This window comes from Drosophila eugracilis, unplaced genomic scaffold (genome assembly GCF_018153835.1).
Source record: "Drosophila eugracilis isolate 14026-0451.02 unplaced genomic scaffold, ASM1815383v1 contig_2155, whole genome shotgun sequence".
Taxonomy (NCBI): domain Eukaryota; kingdom Metazoa; phylum Arthropoda; class Insecta; order Diptera; family Drosophilidae; genus Drosophila; species Drosophila eugracilis.
Window position 1 is genome coordinate 1,683,143 of NW_024573039.1, and position 17,502 is coordinate 1,700,644.

The following is a 17,502-nucleotide window of genomic DNA, read 5'->3' on the forward strand; positions in this document are numbered from 1 at the left end:
AATATTAAAACAGCCATTAGCTATTGATCTTAAGCGTAGTTTAAGGCACCTAATAAAGCCCTCCTTTGTTCCTTTCAATTCAATAACGTTGGTAGTTAAGTAAATATAGATGTTCTCGACCAGCCAGCCCCCGCCCTATTCAATAATGAATTCCCAGAACAGCCAAACGTTGGCTGAGGCGATTCCCATTCCTCGTCAGAGCCATAATTTGCATGTTTAAGTTTCGCACAGCACTTGAGCCTGCCACCAGCACTTTCATCATCATCATCATCATCATTATAATAGGCGTTATCATTACCCCACTACACACACACATGTATATATACATAAATACATATATATAAACTGAATCCGAAGGGTTTCTCGCTCGATGACAGGCAGCTGCTACTGACCAGTTGACCACTGGACAACCTTGACACAAATGAATGCAAAAATCGAAGGGCGAAGGACGGGCGAGGACGGACAAGACTGCAACTGGTTGGCAGGGGGAGAGAGGGCACAGGAGGCGTGGCCGTCATAACAACAACATTACCAGCTAACCATCAATTTTGGGATGAGATGAGGTGGAATACCATGCTACCTACCTATCTACCTGGACCGAGAGAACTCATTTGCCTAATAGAACAATTATCGACGCCTACGGGCCCCGTGGCTGCCCGTACACTCTACTGCTCTGCGGGAATACTATATATCCAGCCGTCTGGGCATTATGGTCCTCTGCAGGAGTACTATAGAGACTGTAACTGGGTGTTGCACGGCTATTATGATGATTGTGTCCATGATAGTGATGATAATTACTCTAATGATGGGCAACAACAATGGCCACAAGTGGGCCTGGTGTGCAGATACCTTGTCGATTAAACGGAAGCCTTCAATTACAATTCCAACAGCAGATATATATAGTAGATATAACCCAGATATATATATACATTATGGTCAATTGGCATTTTCAGGATAATGTGTGTGTATTGGCAAAAGCACAATTTGGAAGGTTGATTAAGTTGTAATCATAGTTGGGAATTATGAAAATTGTTAATGAATTTGAAGGGAATCATCATAAATATGCACTTTCTCACTATCCAAAAACAATCTTCAAGTTAAACTCTATACCGAATACCGGAAAAGCAACACCCACTTTGTCACCCAACTGCTCCCAGTGCCATGTGCCACATGTGCTCCCTGCTCCTTGACCTTCCTCCATTCGCTTGCAAATCAAGTTTGGTGCAAGGAACAAGACAATGAAAGCCATTATGAATAAACAGAGGCGTCGCGGAGGGGTTTTTTGGGGAAAACAAAAAAAAAAGAAGAAGAAAAGAAGAAGGGCAAGAGGTAGGAGGGGCAGGCAAAGTGCAAAAGCGCATTTAACGACTTTTGCTGGCAAAGGAAACGCAAATAAGCGACAAGGACGCGAACAAAGAAAAGGGTGGCAAAGGCAACGGCAGGCGGAAAAGAAAAAAAGGAAAAACGAAAAATCCCTGAGAAGGCCATCCACTGAACTATGTGTTTTAAAAATGTCAAGGCTTCTTTTTTTGGTGGGGAAGGGGCGGTTTGAGGGTGGAAAGACAGGAAAGAGAAGGCGGACAGAAGGCAGTCAGCAAATTTTCTGGCAACCCTTTTGGCCAACAAGCTAAATCCATAAGCCAGTCTCAAACCCTCAAGGGCAATTCGGTTAACAAAACAATGGCCGCGAATGGCAAAAACCAGGACAATGTTGGCCATAAGCAGTTCAAAAATGAAAATTCCAAGGAAAGAAGTTAGCAATGGAAATCAGTTAGGAAACCATTAACTAAAAACATATTAGGAAACTTTAGAAAATAAGCTAATATATAGCTTAAAAACACAATTTAAATCTTTTTAACTAATCTCAGCATTTAATCAAAGAATTTCCCTACTGAAGTAAGAGTATCCAAAAGCTTTGGCCCGCTTAAGTTAACTTTTCCGTCTTGCTTGCTGTCTCTTGGGAACAATTTAATAACAATTAAAAACTTTTCCCTTTTTCTGACCTTCAACTTGGTGGAACATAAAGCACTTGAATGAAAGACAGCTTTTCTTTCTTAAGTTTCCTTCTTTTTTCCATCATGTTTTCCATATTTCCCCAGCCCCTTGATGACATTGAGTCGTCATCGGGTGCAGCATAGAAAAAAAATAAAGAGCATTGGTATAAACGTAAATATAATCCGGCTAACACTAAACGCTTTGGCACGCCAATCATTCTTGTGGCCAGCAGCAGCAGCAGCATTTTCCTCTTCTCTTTTACTTTCCATTGCCACGCCCACAGTTTTCCAACGTTTTGTTTGGTTGCCATTAATGCTATTGTTGATTTTGTTCACTTTGTGGCTTTGCGTGTCAAATCAGATTTGGATTTTCTACTACTGCTGTTGTTGTTGCTGTTGTTGTTGCTTTAGCTGGGAGAGCTTCTGGCGTATTTTGCCCCCTTTTTTCATTTTCCATTTCCCTTTTTTTAACACTTGTATGGCGGCTCCACTTTGGCTTTCTGTGGCCAAAGAGCTGGCATTGCGCGGATGCTAATCAAGGGGGAAAACAATGACAATTATGTTGGCAGGTCTAGCAAATGGCCTGCTAATTTGGTTATGGCTCCGGAGATTAGGAATTTTTGGGAATGTTATGGCGCAGTTTTCCTCTAGAACTATGGTTTTTAAGGGATATATATAGTTTTTATAGTTCATTGGGTTATATATTATAGTTCTGAAGTAGACAAATAAACTTGTTATCATTAGAGTAAGATTTGGGTTTATAAACATGGAAACTCTATAGTTTGGGAAACTCAATTGCCAGGACTTTTTGTTAAGTTAAGCTGCTAAGTTCTAAGTTATTAAGTAAGTTTTTTATATATTTAATCTAAGAATATTATTATTATGTTATTTTTATGTCTATATATAGTTATTTTATATATCCAACTTTATAAACTAGATTGCCTGCTTGGATAATATGGTATGCCAGAAATCATGTTAGAAAATTGTTTACATTTTATGAATATTTCAAATATTTTTAATATGTTAAATTAGAAAAGATTTAAGCTTAATTTTTTTACATACAAACTAAGTTATATTAGGTTATTAACCATCTGTCAATAAGATATAATCACACCCATATCATATATCAACTTTAAATCGATAATAAAAGGCCTAATTTAGAATTTTATCTAGAACTTTCTAAACTTTGAGATGTAGAAACCGAAAAAAAGAGGTTCGAAATATATTTTAATGCTAATTTTTCCCCAAAATATAGCAAATTCTATATATTAATTTCACATAACTTAAAACCCAAAACCCCTATAGACCTTCTCTTAAATCCTCAAGTTAATTTGAAGTTTTAATTTAACAAAAAAGTTGATTTTAAAAAGCCCTTTCCAGAGAGTTTCCCATATAAACCAATAAACTTGTTAAGTTGCGAAAGCAAACACAGAAGGACATAACATAGCAGGAGGCGTAAATCACTGCCACACAGAATCAAACAGGTGGGGGTTAAAAGTTGGGGGAGTAGATGTGAAAGGGAAATGAAAGGGCAAAGGGCAAAGGGTAAAGGGCAGCAGCAACAACAATCCGAAGAGAGGTAAACACCGGTAGCGATGGTCGGCCAGAAAATTGAAATATGCGTAGAGTGAAGTGAAAATTGCATTCGTAGGAGTAAAACCACAAAGCTCTGCTCTTCGAGCCAACCCAAAAAGCGAACTAATTGTGGGAGGTGGCAGTGGGCGATTGTGGGTCAAAGGTCAGCGCTACACCACATAACCAGACTAGTTTCGTCAGTGAAGCGATGGCAATATTATCATCAATGTACCACACAGGATCTGACACATCGATGACAGAATCCTGCGGCTGGCGGAAGTTGCTGGTCCGTGGGCGTGCGGTCCTTGTGGTGGTGGTGATGGTGATGGTGGCATGCAACCAGGATACGATGCAAATTCGATTTCGCTTGCTTGGCCTTGTGCTGGATATTGAATGCCAGCTGATTGCTGCTGCGGTTTGTCGTGGCGAATTGCAATTCAATTCAATTCGATTCGATTTCCATCGATGCATGCCACTGCGTGCATTCATCGCATAAGTGGAATAGTGTGCAGTGATTACTTATGCACCCAAAACACCCCCTGAACACACACACTCACTTGCCTTAGAACCCAGCACCTGCAACAGGGCGATGACAAATAATTCATTTCACCAGCGCATTTTATTAGGCGTGTTGACTCATAGAACTTAATGAGTAATTCCTTTGTGATCAGTTTAGGTCACTTTTTGAAATACAAACTGGTTAGGAAAACTATAACTGATTAGAAAGGAAGTTCTATGTAGTATTTAGGCTTAAGAAAGTAACTTTGGGGATTGAAAAACCTTATATGATGCTTAGTTAAGCCAAGTTACTAACTAACTTCCCACAAAACTAACAAAAAGATGTCTTATATTACTTTTACTTCTTCCATTTTAACACATTTTAAAGGTTTTACAAAATCTATTGGCCAAATGTGATATGGCTAAGACCAAAGTTCTGGGAATTTCGAAAAAAGACACCTGCCTTCCTTATCAGACCCAATTTTTACACTCCTTGTATGTGTTCTTACAATGGTTGTTGGTCTTATAGCAACAGCAGAGGTTGACTTAATAGTAATATTTAAAATATTTTCCATTACATTTAAGTAAAGAGAACAAAAATAAAAATCAAATAGATAAAAACCCTTAAAAATTAATCATAATTTTTGTATTAATCTTTAAAAATCCCTTTTAAAATATCCTTTTCCCAAACCTATTATTTTGACTACCACTGTACATGTGTCGCGTTGAGTTATTTTCAACGCAAATTTTCGAATTTATTTTTCGAGCATTGGTCGCGTCTGTTTTTGATGGCCCGAAGGTGAGTGTGGCATGGTGTGGCACGCCATAGCATGGTGTGTAGTAGAGTAGTGTGCGGTAGCAGGGGATCCCCAATATGCATTCCCATTCGCATTCCTTATCCGCTGCTTTTCTGCTTTTCTCTTCCACACACACACACACATTTCCTCTCTTCTGTTTCTCTCCATGTGTTTGCGGGCTCTTGTTTTTTGCGCTCGTTCATTTTATGCTACTTTTTTTTTTTTTTTGTTGTTTTTCTTTTTTGGACATTGCCAACGATGGCATTTTTGTGGCCTAAATTCATGGCAACAAAGTTGTGGGGGGAAGGGGCTTTTTCAATGGGGGCCGCAAAAGGGGGGGCCGAGACGGGTGACTGCAATGTGTCAGCGGCAGTTTGCCGCTGAATGAATCTGTTTACATTTTCCACTTTGACGTCTCTGTCCCTGTTTCACCCACAGACTCTCTAGCTCCCTGTCTTTTTCCCACTAACATGATCTTGTTCTCGCTTCTTCTTTCCCAGCCCCAAACTCCTACAAAATCTTCTCATTACTGTTTGATAGCTGATAACAACCTCAAAAGAAGTGACCAAAAGCAAAGTGGAACGAGAAGAACGTGGGAGGGAAAGGAGATTGGCAAATGGGACAGTGGAAGAAAGAGAAGGCTAGCATGAAGACATGTCTTTTCAGGATGATAAAGTGAATTTAGCATAAAGAAGACTATTAGGATTGATTTTTAAGTATTTTTTTTAAGAAAATTTGAAAAATACCTTTAAATCGATAACTTTTTTTGGGGAGATTTCTTTTAGATTTATTCAGGTGTTCATTTATTATTTTTATATATTTTTAGACACCTTTAAAAGTGATTTTCAGAAATCTCATGAAAATATCCTCAAAATTATTAAATAAAAATATTAACACGACATAAGTTCCATCTCCTTAGCAATAAATAATAATTACCAAAAAATAAACAATTATGTCTTCATTTTTCTCAGTGCACGCTTTCACCAACACACACAACGAAACGGCGACTTAGGAGCACCGTTAAGCGATGACGACGAGCACAGCAGCAACAAGAACAAACAGGAGAAAAGGAACAAGAAGCAGTAGCTAAACTTGCAAGCAGACGGCAACAACAACAACAACAACAACAAAAACAGTAACAATCGGCAAGAGCAAAAACAACATCTCAACTGACTGCCAACGACTTCTAATAAAAAAAATAAAAAAAAACCCGAGACATAGCAGTGGCAGCAAGAAAATTGTTCAAGAAAATTCTTATAAGAAATTAGCAAAAACGATGACGACAGCAGCAGCAGCAGCGATGCGATTTTGCCGTTAGCTTTTTTCCTCCCATTTCGTTGTTTTTTTTTTCCTTTGAGTTTTTTAGTTGGGTGAAACGCATTGCTCAAGAACAGGCAGAAAGAAAGAGACAGGGAGTCGCCCCCCAAACGAGAGAGAACTGGACCACAGAAAAAGAGAGATAAAATAAGAGAGCGCGAGAGCGAAGTCAAGGCGCGACTTGCAGCGCGACAGAAACAACAACAAAAGCAAAACCAACAAAAGCAGAAGCAGCAGCCAAAGGCGAAAGACAATTGCAGCACACCGATTCGATCAGGCGACAAAGGTGACGAAAGCAATTCGTTTTGGTGACTTGTCCTTATTTTAAAGGATTTAAGGCAAAAGAATTAAATAGTTTAATTATTATTGGGATTTCACAATACCAATTATTATATTATTAATAGACATCATAAAAATGTGTTAAAAATTTACTAACATCGACAAGAAGCAAAGTCGTCTTGGGTAAAAAAAATGTGTAATAAAAAACAGAAACTTGGTAAAAATGCATTTAAAATATTATTCTTCAAGCAGTTTATAAAGTAAAAACAAACATATTATATATATATCAATTTAAACAAAAGATAAAACCCCTTAAACTGCATTTCAACTTCCTTCGAGAAACTCCCTTACCAACAGCTGACCCTTGACCGTTTTGTCGCCTGCACCCGTGGACGAAGAGCACTTTTCAGTCTCCAACTACCGGATGCTTGGGCTTTAGCTTTTTCTCACTGGCCGTCAACGACTACGGAATATACATATATAGGAATATATATTGCATATATATATATATATATATAGTAGTAAAAAAAAAAGGAAAACCACACACACTCGACGAAGGAGAGCAAAGGCAATGGCAAAACAAAATATTGCAGACGCAGAAGCAAAGGCAGGAGGAGGAGACGACTAAAAAATGATTTCGTTGTTCATAAATCAGTTGCAATTAAAATTAACTGGGGGAAGAATGCAAGGCTTATTAGATTTGTGGTCAAGCGGCGGCATTTCAACCGCTTGCAGTTGCCATCGCCGTCGCAGTTGGCGTCGCCGTAGCCAGTAGCCGGCACGCGAGTGCAATTTTTTTTATATATATTTTTTTTTCATTTTTTTTTTTGTATTATTCGGGGTGGGGCGCGAATTACACTTGTGTTGAAATTGCTATTGCATTCTTGCACATAATTGACACACACAAGAAAAAAAATTTCAGAAAAAAAATATATTTCACATTTAGGCATTTGTTGTTGTTGTTTTTTTCCGTCTTTTTTTACGTTTTTTTTCTTTCCACACTCGCGGCATTTGTTTAATAACAGTCAAAGGGAAGAGGCAGAGAACAATAATTGCCCGTTGTTGTCATTATATTAATTTGTTTGTTGTTCTACAAGTGCCGCATTTATTTATTAATACAAACACGAACACGAATGTCGAGCACGTTACGTATACGCAATGTGGACGCTGTTTTGTTGTTACGCCCTGCATCATGGTGGTGACGTACGAACATCAGCATAAGCATCATCGTTAGTCACGTAATTATCAGCATCATCATCATTATCGTCATCGTTCAGATTTTTTTGTTTCGTGCATCACAAACACGCGCAGACCACGTTACGTATACGCAATGTTGCTTGCCACAGCATCTTTATATCTTGTTTTTTTTGTTTTTTTTTGTTACCCACGAATTTGAGCATTTCTGAGGCATCGCCGTCGCAGTCTCAGTCTCTCAGTTGCTCCGTTTCGCACTTTCTCGATTTCTCAGTTTCTCGGCTTTTCTCAGTCTCCGTTGCCGTCGACGTCTAAATGCGAACTAAAAATCCGAGAAACACGGCGGAACTGATGGCGGTCCGGTCCATTCCGTCCGGATGGATAGAATAAAAAGGCACAAGAACCGAGAATTGAGAAAAACGAGAAAAGAGGAGAACCCACACACAGAGAAGATGAAGAGCCGGCACAAAGCGGACGAAACGCGGCCAAAAAGGCAAACGCCAAATCCTTTTTAGCTCTCTCCGTTGGCTTGTTATCGCCGCGTTGGTAACAGAGTCGCAGCAGCCAAGGAAAGGCGAGTTCTGTTCAGGCGGCTTGAGTTTGATTTTGAGTTTGAGTCAGAGTTCTCTCTTCTGGCCACTCTTTTTCTCTCTCTCTCTCTATATTTCTCTTTCGCTTTGGCATACATACAAATGCAATGTGCATATTGGGGTGAACCTTTACGAATTAATAGCTAGCTTAAGATGGTTTTTAAACGATGCATCCGCTGTAGATGTCTTTATCAGAAGGTAAAATTGAAGAAAAATCTTAATTCTGATATCATTTTAAGGCAGACTTATCTTAAGTAACTTTACCAAAAAGAAAGTACAAAATCTAAACCAACTTTTTCTAGAATTTAGTTTTATCCTTTCATAAATAACACACTGTTAACCAAAATGTCAACAAAACATGAGACCATTTCATAAATACAATTAAAAGCCACTCACAGAAGTCCGAGTTAAAAGCCTAAGACAGGTCCACCCTGTCGTGCACTGTGTTGCGTGTGTGTATGTCAACACGGATGAACGAACGTCAAATAGAACATGTGCTAACTGTCAGCACAGCGCCAAGTACAAACACTCACGCGGGACATGAATGGAGAGATGTTGTGGGGTTGGGTTGGGGCAATGCTTTCGATGGCGGATGAAAATGGAGATGGAGATGTGAATGAGGATGTGAATGTGAATGAACAGCCAGTAAGCCACCACCTCCTTTACAGTGGAACTGAGGGAGGGGTTAGCCTACTTAAAGGATGCAACCGACAAAGGCGACGACATCGTCGCTGAGCACAGTGGATAATTAATGAGTTCGAATGTAGGGACCCGCCTTGGATATGAATCAATGGGGTGGAATAAATGTGTTGGCATTGAGTGATCCTGCGAATAAGGGGTAAAAAATGCTAAACGAATCAATTTTCACTACGTGGATTGTTAACTTTATTTGCAAATGTTAAATAGAACGATTCAAGTCATTTAAGTTTATTTCTTTATCAGTTTGATATTACTAATTGGCAATAAGATAAAGATCTTTGAAACATAGATTGGGATGTCTAAAAACGGACTTTTAACTCCGCTTAGCTTTATTATCATAAATTACAGGACTCATTGCCTGAAAACCTATTACTTTTCGATAATTTTAATTTAAATCGATATGCGGAGTTTTTTCTTTTTTGGCGCCGAAAGGCAACAGCCAGAGAGCACGCCCTATTCTACCATCTCATGTGAGTGAAATGCGAAATACAGGGAGGCAATATGCTGCCCGCTTTTAGGCGTTTAAGCGCAACTTTTGTAATATGCATTTTGCCTCCGCCTCTGTCTCGCTGTCTATGTATATGTACTTGTGTGTGTGTGTGTGTGTGTTTCTGTGTGTCTGTGTAAGTCGAAAGGTAAATGACATCAATGGAGGTTGGCTGGCTCCTCTCAGTCGCTGCTGCCTGCAGGCTAGCTAGCTTGCTTGCTTGCTTTTTGCTTGCATTTCGTTTCCGTTTGCTGCTTGCCTGCTTACAGTTTCCGACTGTGGCCAGAATATATACTAATACAAGCGCATAAAAAAGAGCACCCAAATACACTAACACACTCACACAGAGGCATATACAAACAAGAGGCTTATTGGGCGCGCGCCTAAGTGTATGCAGTTAAAAAAAAATATATATTAATCGTCCTGGCTTGAGGTTTTGAGTGATTTTTGTAAGTTTAGAACATATATTAGGAGAAAATTTGATCTAAAATATTCTTAAAAATTACTCTTAATTACTTAAACAACTTGGAAATTCTTAATTTGAGGACAAACAAGACTTTTTATACCTTGTTTTTTTGGAAAAAATATCTAAAAGATAAGATTTTTAGAGCTTGCTTCAAAAATGATACAAAAAATCATAAAAAAAAAAACAACAAATTTTCCCCCAGTGCTTGCAATATTTCTTCTCGACGACCGCAAAAGGTAAAAAGATGCGCGAAGGGAATAAAGCAAGGAATGGCGGAAGGAAGGAAGGAAGCCAAAAGGACATCGCCAATCCGCACACATCTTTGCGCCTATTTAATAACTAATCCCAGACTCTCCACCCCCCCTCCCCAAAAACTTTTCCAACCAAAATGGTTGGTTCTCATCTCCTGAGAAGGAGATGAAGAAGAAGAAGAAGAAGAAAAACACCAACCATCAGGCAATTTTGTGCTGGAAACTTTTTGCCCAGTAAGAAGTAAATTTTTCGCCTATTGTTCAAGGATAATAGAAATCAATGACAATTCTGGAATATTCCAAGGGGTAAATATACCCCCCCCCCCTTTTTTTCTTCTTGGCCATAAACAAATTGAGTTAGGCACCTAAGAAAATCGATTTCTTGATTATCAAGCAGAGGGATTTTCTTTTCGAAATGAATAACTTTTAAGCTGGAAAGATTCTTCGAAGATGTAGATTAAAAATCTTACTTAACTTAAGTTATTAACTAAAAAGAAAGTTCTTTGGAATATCTTTAAGATTCCAGCTAGAATATAGATATTAAGTTTTTTCTTTTATAGACTTTAAAGTGGAAAATCTCAAGTTTCTTATCCCACCAAAAGATTGGTTTCCCATAAATTCAAAGATAATCTCCCCAATCTACCATATAGAATCCTAACTTATCAAAATATAAAACTTAATATCGAGCACTTACCACTTGGATCATGATGCGGTGGCCCAACTCCTGGCTGCTGGTGTTGATGCTGATGATGATGCAGTGGACTCGGAGCACAGAAGGCGCTCGAACCGCCGCCCAAAGTAGGCGGTGGCATGCCCACACTGGAGGGCGGTGGATAGGCGCTGGCACGATACGAAGGCGGTGGTGATCCCACATCGCAACGCTCGGGCGGTACACTAACCGGATTGGGTACGGGCACTGGCACTGGAACCGGAACGGGTGCACCAGGCGGTGGGCCATAGTGACCCTGAGGCGGTGGTGGTGGACCACCGTAATGATGTGGTGGCGGTGGACCACCATGATACTCGGCTGCCTGTTGGTAATGATGTGCATGGGCCGCATGGGCGGCATACTGATGTTGATGGTGCATGTGCAGCACTCCACCGCCTCCTGGAGCCAACTGATGGGCATGGTAGGCGGCGGCGGCCGCTGCCGCAGCTGCAGCAGCAGCATATGAGGGCGGCGGTGGTCCATGATGTTCGGGCAGGGCGTGCTCTGTATGCAATCCGAGATCAGGGGCATGGTACATCCCGGCGCTGAGATGTTCGCCGGGCAAGAGGACATGCGGTCCCGGCGGCGCTGCATGAACAGGAAGCGGCGGGGAGCTGTGAGCTGATGGGTAATAAGGAGAGGGGGATTACGTAATGTTAAAAATATATAAAAAAAAGAAAAGCTAAAGAAAAACTACATGGAAAATTCTAGAGTTTTCCTCACCTTCGCTTAATCCAGAACTTGCGCCCGGTGGCAGCATGCTGGACAGAGCGCTAAGCGGTGTGTAGGACTTGGGTGGCTCTACGGAGCCGGGACGCAGGACGCGCTCCTCGGTGACGCTCGACTGGACGCGATACTGCATCTTACAGTAGGCCTCCTGGGCAGCGCCATTGCTGGCATTCACATAGACACCGGTAATGGTTACATCCGTGTCCTGGACAATTACCACCGACGATGAGGTGGGTCGACTGCAGTCCTTGGCATCCTTAGTGCTGGCCGCTGAATCGCGGTAACCAGTGGTGGTTATGGTAGTGTCCGTATTAGTCTCCTTGGTCTCCTTCGAGTATTTGGAGTCGTTGCTTTCCTCGATAATGGAATGGCTGGACATCTTGCCAATAGCTGAATCCTTCGAGTCCTTCAGCTCGTTTTCCCGCTCCCTCTTACGTTCGGATTCCCTTTCACGTTCCCTTTCCCGAGCCGATTCCTTGGACTCCTTGGGCTCTTTCTTGATGTGAATCACTTCGGTTTTTAGTGCTGACGAAGATGCTGCCTTGCTGGTGGTGGTGGGCATGGTATCGAGTTCATCATAACTCTCAAAGCTACTGCAATCACTGGCCAGATTCTTGTCCAAATGACGTTCCACCTCGTAGGTGGCTGCCACAATGGCGCTGGCATTTAGACTGGCCATACGTTTTCTGGCCAAGATGCCCTTGTAATCCCCGATCAGTTCTTCAGTGAAGGCGGTCTTACGCTTTTTCGGCAACTGCTTTGGCGGCTTGGGCTTTTCCTTCTCCTTCTCCTTCGGCTCCTCCTCATCACTTTCCTCGATCTGAACCGACTTCTTTTTCCGCTTGGCTTCCGTTTCAGTGGATGCACTCTTCTTGGGCGGCGCCTTCTTGGGTAGCTTCTTTTTCTTCACAGGTGGCAAGGGCTGCTGGAGCTGCAGTTCCTCAGTCTCACTGTCGCTATCGAACTCCCAATGCTTGCCCACTCCTCTGCCGCCGGGGACATAGCGTAATTCCCTTCGTGGCTCTGCCTCCTTGGGCGGAGCACTGACAACGGTCGTTGGAGCCGTAGACGTATGCGGCGGACTCACAGATCCCTTATCTCTATCCGCATCACCAGCATGTCGTGGCGATTCCTTGTGGTTATCATCATCGCTCCCGTCCAGAGTTCGGATGCGTGGCGGTTGTTGCGTTGCCTTGGACAAGCCCAGTTCATGGGCAGTACGGGATTCGTTCTCGTACAGGCACTGCACCTTGGCCAGGGCATTGAGGGATGCCATCCGATGTCGCTTGGGTCCACTGTAGGCACTCAGTTTTCGTTCATCTTCGGAGGAGCTGCTGTCAGCGGAACTGCCACTGGCGGGAGGTTCCTTTGCTGCGGCCGCCTTTCCCTTGCCCACTGGTTTTTTCTTACGGCCCGCTTGAGTGGGCGTTGGAGTGGCTAGTTTCCGCTTGGTTTGTTTTTTACCCGACGTGGATGTGGTGGCGGTGCTTGAGCTGGTGGTGGTGGTGGTGATCTTGGTTGCTGGTTCGGACTGATGTGCGTTGCTTAGAGGATCTACCTCCTTTTCTTTTTCCTTTTCTTTATCTTTTTCCTTCTCTTTTTCCTTTGACTTCACCTTTACCTCCTTCTCCAACGTCGGTTTTTCCTCCTTCTTGACCACGGACTGCTCTTCCTCATCTACTTGGGTCTTGGCTTTCTCCTGTCGCTCGAAAAGCTTTAGTGGCTTATTATCCTCATCGGAGAATTCGCGCAGCTCCTTAAGCGACGGCAGCACCATTTTGATCGGCTCCTCATCCTCCGATCCCGACTTGAAATCATATATATCCTTGGCCCCACTCCAGGAGGCAGGTGGTGCTTTTTGATGCAGCGACTGTTGCAAACGACCCTTCGAACCCGCCGAAGTTTTGGTATACTTCACCTTTGGTCGCTGTTTGGATGCACCTCCTGGTGGTGGTGGCGGTGGAGCTGGATGCCCAGAATCCGTGGCAGTTAACGTGGATGTCGGTGTGGGCGTGGGTGTTCGTGTAAGCGTTGCTGTGGGCGTTGGTGTAACCGCAGGCGTGACTGTGGGCGTTGGTGTCGCTGTAGGCGTGGCCGATGGCGTTGGTGTGGCCGTTGGCGTGCTAATAATCTCCTCCAGCTCCATTTGCACGGATTCTGTATTGGAATCGGGCAAACGAGAAGTGTTTTTCAGCGAAGCAGAGGTTTCCTGACCTGGCAATGCCTTTTTTGGTTTTCCCATTTTAATGGGCTTGGAAAGCTCCTTCTTCGGTTGCTCTGCTTGGGTTGGTTTCTTTGCAGGATTCTTAGCTGTTGGCTGCTTGGAAGTGGAGGAGCTTAGAGCTGGTGTAGCTGCAGTTGCAGTCGATACAGCTGGCGTTTGTACTGTTGGTGATTCTACCTTGGCCTTCTTGGCCTGCTGCACCGTCTTTTTGGGCACCTTAGAGGCCAGAGATTCCTCTGCACTGGCTGGAGTAATCTCCTGCTCCGTCTTGGGCTTATCCTTTTCCGGAATCTTCTCTGAAACCTTTTCCGTCGCAATCTTATCCTTAACTGGCTCCGGCGAGGGACGCACTCGTTTCACAGCTGGCATTTTGCCGGGATTTAAGCTGGATATCACCTTGACCGCTGCTGCCCGCGACTTGGTTTTGACATTCTCCGAAATGGAGGACTTGAGCACACCATCGTTCAGCCGCTCCTCGCCACTGGGCAACAGATTGTCGAAGCCATGGATCTTGATGTCCAGACTCTTGAGCATCTTGTTAATGGCCCGCGCCTTGCCATCTTCATGTCGCTCCTCTGGTGATAACTTTAAACTGTTCGAGGCGCCGGAAGTGGATGCAAGGGCGGTTGATGATGAAGCGGAAGCTGTGACCTTTCCACCTCCATTTCCATTCCCACTACTCTCTGTGGCGTTGTGTGATGATCCCGATGATCCTGTGGGATCCTTGCCTGGTTTCTTAGCTGCCGAATCTGTTTTGCTGGCTGACTTTTTATCCTCTGCTTCGTCGCCGCCGCCGCCGCCGCCACCGCTGCCGCTGCCGCTGGAGGTTTTCGTCTGTTTTCCGGGCCGTTTCTTGCCCTGCGCTGTAGACGATGACGCTGCTGCTGCGGCAGCCGCTGCAGCCGCCGCTGCAGTTGCCGTCGAGCGTTGGACACGCTCAGCGGCATTGGAACGCTTCTTCGAGACCATTTCAAGGGGCTGAGAAGGCGATAAGAGAGAAACGAAAGACACAAAGAGGGAGGTTAATGAAATGTTTAAAAAAAAAAAAGAAAATAAAAGACAGAGAATATCGAGGAGAAAAATGAGGGGAACGTCCCCTTCACCCTTACTTTCAGCACTTCACTTTCGTTTATCCCCCGCTCTTTCTTTATGTATACATGCATTTTCCTCGCTTTTCCTAATTCAGTTCAAGTGGCCGCACGTGACAAACAATGGAAACGCCAGGGCTACAGGAACAAGATGGTAAGGTGAAATGCCAGGACGACGACGATGCAGCACATGGAACTGTCAGTTGGAAATGTTTTTTATATGCACAAATACATATATATATATCTATATATATATTTATATACCTATTGGTAGCCAATAATATCCAATAATCATTTGCTAATCTTTCATACTTAATTTGTCTGAATTTTGAATTCTTAAAAGTATTTAAAACATAAATAAATTCCTTTAAAAAAGACTGATAATTTATGTTTATTTTTCTCTAATTAAAAGCTATTTTTAAGAATTTTAGAAGAAAGCCTTAAACTTAAAGGTAAATTTATTGAGGAAATACTAGGCCATTGCTACAGCAATAAATAAACTTTTCAAAAATATACAAAATATGCATATTAAAATAAAACATAAATAAAAAATAAACAAATAAACTGTTTATTAAGATTTCACTAGGCAAACAAATACAAAAATTATTATAAATATTTCTTTAATTTAATCTATACAAAATAAACAAAATAAGGGTATTACGTTAATTATTATTAAATCTTTTTTTATCAAATTTTAATGGGTTAAACTATAAAATATCAACAAAATATCAATTTTCAACATTTTTAGCATTAAGGACTTTAGAAAATAGGGAAAACTTTCAATATTTTTAGCTGGCAAACTATTTAATTACAAAAAATTCATAAAAAATAATAGATAAATTAGATCTAATCTAAGCCCAAGTTATATAAAAATATATTTTTTAATATTATTTTTATATATGCACATATTCTTAGCATTTCAACATTACTTGAAACCAAAACATGACAGCCAGTTTTTCTATGAATTTTCACCATATGGTTATATTAATTTGTTGTAATAACAATATAATCTCCTATTAAAAGTCATTAGATATTTATGCTCTTTACATACAAAAAACTCAATACTATTTTTAATGTTTTTTTAAGCTGAAATTTTATATTTAAAAAATGAAAAATTAACCAAAAGCGCAGGCTAAAAATGTTTACCCACAAATTATGATTGACTTTATTAAAAAAAACATTCTGTAATTACCAGTAAATGTTACTTATTTAACCACTGTAAACTAAATTTTACAGTTATTTTAATCAACAGTTTTACGTTGAAACTAGTTTGGTGTGGAATTTTCAAGAAGGTTTTTCTCTCAATTAACAGTTTTGTAAAGTAATATTTCATTTAAATTTTGGTTAAATTTTAAAATTTTAATTTTCAATCAATTTTCTTTTAAATATAAATCACAATATTCCCTCCTGCCTCTCTCTCTCTCTCTTCTACGATCGCTATTTATTTTTTGGGGGGGAAATAAAACCGTTAGAAAGCTAACTTACCTCTTGCTTGCACCGTTAGTGGCGCTCGCTTGCCGTCCCGTTCGCACTCACTGTGCTTTGGCCGCTGGTCCGCTGCAACTGCAACAACCACAACAACAGCAACGGGAATGGGAACTGCAACTGCATGTGCATGAAGAGCAACAACACTGACAGCTACAACAACAATCACGAAGAGAATGGCCAGCGGAGGGCATCCGTTGGCCGCCCATCTGCCGACCTTTAATTACGATTTGCGAACTTATTTATTTTGCTTTTTCTGTTTTTGTTCTAAAAGCCCGTCAAATTATTTGTGTTTTTATTTTCTTGGTGTTTTTTTTTTTTTAGATTTGTTATTGCTTTGCCACTTTATGGTGGGATTTGTTGTTTTTGCCGATCGGTTTTCACTTGAAATTTATACGGCGCCTAAAGGTTTCAATGTGTGTGTATGTGTGAGGGGGTGGGGAAAAACATAAACATAAACATTTTATACACATTTCGTCACAAAACGAGAGGCGCACCATTCACACACATATACATGTACACATGCACTCACGGTGTATCAACAAAAGAAAAGCCTCTCTCTTTCTTTTTTCCTCTTACACACACACAAAAAGGCAACAAGGTTGATTTCTTTGAATTTTCATTTATGATTTTTGGACTTTTGCAATCTATGTTTTCTGCATGTTTTTTTTAGATAAGTTATTAGAAAACGAGGAAAAACGATTTTACGAGCACCGTACCTCCCTCTCACACATATCTACACATATACAACACCTTACACCCCACACAAACACACACACAGGCACACACTGCGAACGCTTGGCGTGCGAAAACATAATCCAAACTTTTCCTATTGGAAACCAATTATGTTTTCCATCTCACACCGATAACTTCGCGTCCATTTATACATTGTATGTGCAAGAAAATTGCATGGGTTTCACTCAATAAACAAATCACACGAAAAAAAATAAATAACCAAACGCACATTAGAGGTGCAACTAAAGTTGATGTCAGTTCGATATCATCGATAAACATGCCGATAAGGGTATCTTACTCTGCTAATTGAAAAGTGTGGCAATGCTATTTGCAATGGTGTTCAGGCTAAATTGACAGTATCACCATATGGCAACGCCGGAGCTTA

At 41.3% G+C, this 17,502-nt stretch overlaps 1 protein-coding gene across 6 annotated transcripts in view; it reads right to left on the bottom strand.

The window, feature by feature from the left end:
* The window catches only part of LOC108105012 (putative uncharacterized protein DDB_G0291608), a 42,005-nt gene extending 24,615 nt beyond the window's left edge, over positions 1-17,390 (bottom strand). The window contains exons 1-4 of one of the 6 annotated variants that reach the window (XM_017211395.2): positions 17,347-17,390; positions 16,383-16,784; positions 11,580-14,787; positions 10,842-11,477 (exon numbers count right to left, since the gene is read on the bottom strand). In XM_017211395.2, coding sequence (XP_017066884.1) covers positions 10,842-11,477; positions 11,580-14,778 — 3,835 coding nt within the window. In that variant the 5' untranslated portion in view covers positions 14,779-14,787; positions 16,383-16,784; positions 17,347-17,390. Of the gene's footprint in view, positions 1-7,844; positions 9,718-10,841; positions 11,478-11,579; positions 14,788-16,382 lie in introns of those variants that run through there. The other 5 variants (XM_017211397.2, XM_017211396.2, XM_017211394.2 and 2 more) reach the window with 5 other exon arrangements.
* Positions 17,391-17,502: the final 112 nt, after the last annotated feature.